The sequence below is a fragment of the Microtus ochrogaster genome, linkage group LG2, assembly GCF_000317375.1.
Source record: "Microtus ochrogaster isolate Prairie Vole_2 linkage group LG2, MicOch1.0, whole genome shotgun sequence".
NCBI lineage: Eukaryota > Metazoa > Chordata > Mammalia > Rodentia > Cricetidae > Microtus > Microtus ochrogaster.
The window spans coordinates 50,747,589-50,754,866 of NC_022028.1; the positions used below are offsets into that span (position 1 = coordinate 50,747,589).

At 52.1% G+C, this 7,278-nt stretch overlaps 1 protein-coding gene across 1 annotated transcript in view; it reads right to left on the reverse strand.

Annotated features, from left to right (window-relative positions):
* Positions 1–7,278, reverse strand: part of Tbc1d22b (TBC1 domain family member 22B) — a 56,268-nt gene that overhangs the window by 7,914 nt on the left and 41,076 nt on the right. Inside the window, exons 9-12 of the mRNA XM_005360322.2 lie at positions 6,699–6,805; positions 5,908–5,983; positions 3,263–3,390; positions 2,989–3,084 (exon numbers count right to left, since the gene is read on the reverse strand). Coding sequence (XP_005360379.1) covers positions 2,989–3,084; positions 3,263–3,390; positions 5,908–5,983; positions 6,699–6,805 — 407 coding nt within the window. The remainder of the gene's footprint in view (positions 1–2,988; positions 3,085–3,262; positions 3,391–5,907; positions 5,984–6,698; positions 6,806–7,278) is intronic.

Below are 7,278 nucleotides of genomic sequence, written 5' to 3' on the forward strand. Positions count from 1 at the left end.
GGTGTTGTCCACCCCTGCAGCTCCAGCATTCTGGGAGCCTGGGGTGAGGTAGGGTGGGAGGAGAAGTTCAGGGCCATCCTTGGTTACATAGTCAGTTTGAGGTAAACCTGGGCTATACGAAACCCTATCTGAAAATGAATAAATAAAACAAAGCCTCAATTCTCTCCTAGAAGAGGTCCTCTGTAGGGTGGGCATCTCCAAAGCTTGTGCACAGACAGAACGAGAAGCTCCCTGAGATTGACAGCAGCCCCATGACTCCCGGTTGATTCTTTAATGTGCATTTAAAGGGGCTCTGGTCCCTAGGCCTTGGCCTCTTGCTCAGTGTTTTCCATATGAGCGCTAAGCATCTAAGGCCAGAGAGCACCTGCCTTGACCCATCCTCAAGTGACAAGATGGTTTCTTGGATCACAGAGCGAGCAGCCTCTGCCTGGTTTTGGGTGAGTTTCTTGTTCTGTCTAGGGGAGCTGTCTGCCAGCATGCCCACAGTCTGGCACAGCTCACACATTGCTGGATTTCTGATTTTTAGAGATGTTTCCCTCCTGCCCCAGTAGCTTGCACATGTCTGGCTGTGCTAAGGTGTGGTCGCACCACCCACAGGAGGTGGTGACAGTGCCGACAGAGGCCTATCAATTTCCCAGGGCAGAGAACTCAGGACTTCCGTTCAGGGTTTGAATCAACTACCTCTGAGAAGGCTTCCCCAGGGTCTCACATCCACAACCTGCCTTGGTGGTATATTCTGCTAAAGGATCGGGAACAGAAACCAGAGGCTGCAGGGGGAATCCCTTGGCTCTCCCAGCAGGGGTTGCTATTGCAGATGTAGGCAGCCTTAGCTCAGAAGAGCTGAAAATCCACCTTGACACTATGGACTTGGTGCCTAATAGTGGGGCCTGACTCTCTGATGGGGTGGGACCAAAGTAACCTCCCACCCCCACCTACTCCCAACCCCACATCCAAGAATGAATGGGGCAGCTCAGGGCGGGATACACAGAGCCAGACTTTAGAACTGAGGCTGTGGATGTGGGATGAGGGAAGGGGGAAGGGGTGGTAGATAAACCCCAAGGTCTCCCAGAATCCAGCTCCTAGGATAGCGCATTTGCTAGTGAGTGGAGCCCGAGTTTAATTCCAGCATTGCAATAAACAATTTGTTTTAACAAGCAGCTTTGTCCTGCTCCTGCATGGCCCATGACATGAAAGTGAACTCCTTTTCTCCTCCTCCCACACACCTTACCCCTCTCATTCTCACAGAGTCCTCCCTCGGACTGCGTTCCCTGCCGGACACAGAGCCTCCCCTAGGACTATGGTGTCTGCTGATGTCTGCACGGCTGGTTGGAGCTGTGCTGACTGCTCCCTATTTGGCAAACACCTGGCATAGTTCAGTCTGGGCCAGGTTCAGGATCTGGTGCGGCCTTTCCCCCAAGAGTCAGTCCCCTTTGCTTATATATGCTTCTAGGACCTGCACAGGCACCCAGAGGCCTTTCCAGGCCTCCTCCTGCCAGCCCAGACACCCCGAGCTAGGGCTCCCTACCTGCTATTATGACAATTAGGACATCTTAACTGCTGAGTCATCTCTCCAGCCCCCTAAACCAAAGGTTTCTAAACTCATGCATCCAGTCTGCCCCGTTTCTTAGACACTGGGACACTAACACTGACATTTATACACTTACTTGCCTAGTCATCTCCACCTGTGTGTCTAAAGTTCTTTCTTTCTCTCCTTTTGCAGCAGGCTGACCTCAAATTTGCTATGAAGCCAGAGATATACTTGAAGCCTGCTACTTCCCTGAATGCTGGGATTACACCGTGGAGCATCACACCCAGCCTGAGACTTCACATTCAACACTCTCAGCACCAAAGCCCTGCTTTCCCTACATATCTGCCCCACTACACTCAGGAATCGTTCTAGTGCATCTGTCTCAGTCAATCCAGACCCAGACAAAAGAAGCCGGCTCTACTTACAGAAGACCCCAAACATGGCCGCTTCCACCTCCACTATCATTACCCACGACCAGTGCCCCTTGAGGAATTACAGCAGTGTCCAGGGTGGCTACCGTGGCCACACTCCCCACATCTGGTAGCCACCCAGAAACTGGAGCAGTCTCTAAGCTCACGCCCACTCCTACGACCCCTCTTCCCTCCAGGAGCGCCAGGGCGCCCTTCCTGATGGCTCAGACATGACCTCACCCACTCTTCACTGGCCACCTGCTTTAGGCCTCACTTCACGGTCCCTTAAATAGCCAGGCTGGTCTAAAGCCTCTACAGGGCCATTTCCTCCACCCCAGTGGCCATATGGCTCGCTCCCTTATCCTCAAGTCTTTTTTGTTTTTGTTCGTAAGACCTCTATTTTTTTTAGATTTATTTATTTATTATCTATACAGTGTTCTGTCTGTCTGTATGCTTGCAGGCCAGAAGTGGGCACCAGATCCCATCACAGATGACTGTGAGCCACCATGTGGTTGCTGGGATTTGAACTCAGGACCTCTGGAAGAACAGTCAGTGCTCTTAACCTCTGAGCCATCTCTCCAGCCCTCCTCCTCAAGTCTTTGCTAAAAGGTTCCCTTCTTGGTGAGCTTACCCTGACTACTGCAGCCTTCCCCTTCCCTGCCCCTGAGGGTCCCTGCTGCACCACACGGGACCCAGAAGCAATGCTTACTATGGCCCAGCATCTCTAAGCCTCCTGCCTCACATCTGCTGCCTGTCTTCCCTCAGCACGTGTGCTCTGAGAATAGCTGCTTCACTTCCCAGGATGCCCTGGGTCTCAGGGGTGACTCTTAAGAGCATGGACTCTTGTTCATGGCTGCATGAGAATCTCTCAGGCCTGGACAGCTACTCTGCAGCCTTCTGGGGACAAGAAACCTCCTCACTGGGAAGACCTCTGGCCCCACTGGAGGGCAGCCTCCCGGGTCCCCTGCCATTCCACTCCCAGACATGCATCCACAGCATCCATCCGTTCTGTCCTCAGCATGCCAAGGCCTCACTCTCCTGGCCACGCACCTGAAAGTCTTCCTCGTCCAAAATCTCCTTCCTCCACTTGATCAAGAAGGCGGCGCACACATAGAGATGGAAGTGCGAGAACCCTTCTGGCTCAGACTGCAGAAGAAAAGAAGAGTCAGGCAGGGCTCCAAGCCCAGCAGGAGGCCACTGTGGGCCTCGCACTTCTAAGACATCTGGAAAGTGGAAAACCCATGCCAGTGCCCGTTATGTGACAGAGCTGAAGATATTTCTGAGTTGAAATGGACAGCCGGGAGAGCACGGGCTCCCTCCATACCTGGTACGTGTCCCACAGGCGGATGGTGCAGCGGAGAGGCAGCTCCCGCATCAGCAGGTTGTTCATCCACCGGAAGGCAAACTGCAGGTACTCTACCTCATACCGCCTGAAGTGACTGTGTACCTGCTCTGAAAGGGACAGCAGTCAGGGGCCACCAGCAGGCCTCAGGAGCAGGTTCTGTTTCTCACCAGCCCCACCTCTTGCAGGCTGCCCTTCGGTCCCACCCTCTCAGTGTGGCTCACGGCTCACACCAGCACACAGCACCACCCCACTAGGCTATTCCCACGCGCCCTCTGCCTTTCTGGGGCTGTTCTGGCCACGAAGCAAGGGACAGGAGGTGAATTCGGTGGCTGGTCCTAATAGAAAGGAACCCTGGAAGCCATCTTGGCCATTTCCCTTCAGCGTCCCTGACAGATGGCCAGCAAAGGTGAAGACTCACCAGAAGATTGGTTTTTTGAGGCAGGGTTTCTCTGTCTGGCTGTCCTGGAACTCACTCTGTAGACCAGCTGGCCTGAAACTCACAGAGATCCTCCTGCCTCTGCCTCTGAGTGCATGGTGTATGCCACCATGCCTGGTTTTCTTTTGGGGGTGGTGGTGGATTCTTCTGCATAGTTAGTAGAAACCAGCTGCCATCTGTCACTTAGCCCCTGCCCTTGGGCCTGTGTACCCTGAGCAAGTTAAACAAGCCATGTGTCTGCACGTGGGTGTGTGTAAATGTAGGTGAATGTGTCTGCACATGGGTGTGTGCAGATGTCTGCACGTGGGTGTGTACAGATGTAGGCGTCTGTGTCTGCACATGGGTGTGTGCAAACATAGGCGTATGTGTCTGCACATGGGTGTGTGCAAACATAGGCGTATGTGTCTGCACGTGGGTGTGTGCAAACGTAGGCTTATGTGTCTGCACATGGGTGTGTGCAAACGTAGGCTTATGTGTCTGCACATGGGTGTGTGCAAACGTAGGCTTATGTTCCTGCACGTGGGTGTGTGCAAACAGGCATATGTGTCTGCACATGGGTGTGTGCACGAGTGCGGTCTGAGACATCAGATTCCCTGAGTCACAGAGAGTTGTGAGCCGTGTCCTGTGGGTGCTCAGAACTGAACTGGGTCCTCTGGAACAGCAACAACTGCTTGTAACCAATGAGCCGCCTCTCCGGCCCCCTTGAAGGATGGCTTTAAATCACTGTCTTCTCATTCATAAAATGGGATAATGTGGGGCCAGCAAGATGACTCCATGGGTAAAGGCATCCACGACGTGAGGGGTTTGCTGTTGCTGCAGTCTTAGTTTTTATAGTGAAAAAGTACATAAGACAAAGATGTGGTGCACATTTATTTGGTTATGTGTGTGTGTATGTAGTTGGTTACGTGTGTATGTGTGCACGCGTGCGCTTAGTTATGTGTATGTGGTTGTGTGTGTGGTTACGTGTATGAGATTGTTATGTGTGGTGTGTGTGTATGTGTGTGTGTGTGTGTATGTGTGTGTGTGTGTGTGTGTGTGAACGGTTGGTATGTGTGTGGTTGGTGTGTGTGTGGTCTTGTGGGGGTCAGAGGACAACTTAAGTTAGTCAGTTCTCTCCTACCCTGAGTATCTACTTGGCAGAAAGTTTAACCCAAAGAACCAGCTCTCTAGCCCAGTGTACACATTTTTAAGACTCCACTGTTTTTAAAGCCCCATGCCTTTATTTACCTGAGCCAGAAAAAAAACAAAGAGATACAAGCAGCAGAAAGCGCTGACTCTGCCCTCCAGAATCCAACTGATGACTAATCCAGGAAGCCATAGAGCGCCCCAGAAGTTAGGACAGCAGGTGCCCCATACAATGCTCAGGGAAGTGATGGCCTGACCGTGGAGGCTAGCAGCAGGGGCAGAGCAGTGAGACTCAAAGGAAAAAACATTCCGGCCACCACAGAACACAACTGTGAGAGACGTGGAGGTGAGCACTAAGACCGTAGGCCACGGGAAGATGGAGGGTGTTAGTCAGATTTGGAGAGCCTGTATCAAGCCTAGGATGCTGTTATGTCACCACTGACAGACAAGGTCAGAGCAAAGCCTGGATGCTAATGGCAATGGGAAGCCACTGGTGGTTCCAAACAGAAGAAGGGCACAGCCAGAACACTGCTCTAGAAAAACTAGTCCCAGGCTGGAGAGGTGGCCCAGCAGTTAAGAGCACTGGCTGCTCTTCCAGAGGACCCAGGTTCAGTTCTCAGCACCCACATGGCAGCTCACACTTGTCTGTGACTCCAGTTCCAGGGGATCTGACACCTCACACAGACACACATGCAGGCAAAGCACTAATGCACATCAAATAAAAATAAATAAAACATTTTAAAAAGAAAACCAGACCCATGACAATGGTTTGAAAGAAGAACAAGTAAAGAATGTAAGTCCTTCTAGGAGGAAGGTGTAGAGGAAACGGCCCAGACCGGGGCTGTAGAGAAGGAAGGGGAGAGGGGCGACTAGGACAGCGCTGTGGGAGAACTGAGAACTTGGTGACAGAAATGAGAGGGGAAGACCTTGGGACAACAGCAGAGCTCACAGTCCTCCTGCGGAGCCCAGACAGGGCTGCAGAGGCAAGGTCACTGCAAGGGTAAGCTGGGAAGGGAGCCGGGGAAGGCCGCGTTAGGCCTGTTGAGAAGTCCTCTCAACCTACCATCGATCCGGCTGACGAGCTCTTCCAGGGCCTTGACCTTCTTCTGGATCCCTGGCTGTGCAAAGGTGTAATTATCCTGCAAAGGACACAGAGCCTGGGGTGAGCAGAGTCCAAAGCAGCTGCCTACCATACAAGAGCTTGTGCAGACACAGGCCAGGTACTATCATCTCAGGTACCGTCCCTCCTCTTGTTTTTTGAGATCGGGTCTCACTGAGACTGGAGTTCCCAGAGTGCGGTAGGCACCTCCCCAGTGCTAGGGATCAGGCCCAGGTTTACTTTATTAACTGAGTCTTCTCTCCAGTCCCTGAGGCACATTTAAAAGTAGACCAGGGGCTAGAGGGATGGCTCAGTGGTCAAGAGTGCATACTGTCTTCCAGAGGACCCACTGTGGTTCCCAGCACCACATGCAGTGGCTCCTGAAACTCCAGATGCAGCAATCCGACACGTCTGGCTCCCACTAGCACCTGCACCCATGTGCACATACCCATACAGACGCATGATTAAAAATAGAGGAAACAAAGCTCAGCAGTGCTACAGCTAGTGACAGCGTTTTCATAAAACTGTAGCACGTGGTGAAAGGCTGCTGGAGCCCTGCCCTGTGCTGGGCACAGTGAGAGCAAGGGCTAGGGCTAGGGTAACATGGTATTCTCCTCAGACTCTGGGGGACACTAGACCAGTGTCTAGTGAAGCTAATAGAAGAGGCACTGGCAGGGGCGGCCCTGCAGGACACAGAAGGGCTTATAAGGAAGTAAAAGACCTAAGGGAGCCCTGGCCTGGCCGAGGCGGCTCACCTGGATCCCATCCAGCAGCTTGCTCATGCACCAAAAGCTGTCGGCTTCGATGCTTCGCAGCATGTCCTGAGACAAGTTGGTCACATCAAAGTTCTCCACATCCTCTTCTGTAAAACAAAAGGTGAAGAAAATCCAGAGCCTTATCTGAAAATGGAGAGAGAAAGTCGACTGTGGTCCATGGTGCATCTTGTAGTTCCCAGGGCTCTCACTGTAACACTGATGGCCATTTCTCACTCCAGCCCAGCATGCCTTGCTCTTCCTTGGCGTTTATCATAAGAAAATGACCACTCAGGACTTTTGCTCAATGAGCTATACCCAGCTCAACCCAAGGAACTCTGACTGCAGACGTTCAGTGAGCTGTCCATCATACTCATAGGACAACTGGGTCAGAGCCCCCATTCAACATAGGGATGGACTCCCTTAATGCTGGCATTAGACTTGGTGTGTGTGGAAGCCTCTAGGATTTAATTCCATCATGCTGGTATTTCTCACTGATATAGGACACATACACACACAAGTTTTGTAGACAAACACCATTGAGAAACACTGTATTTCTATACCATCATCTTGTAGACAAATG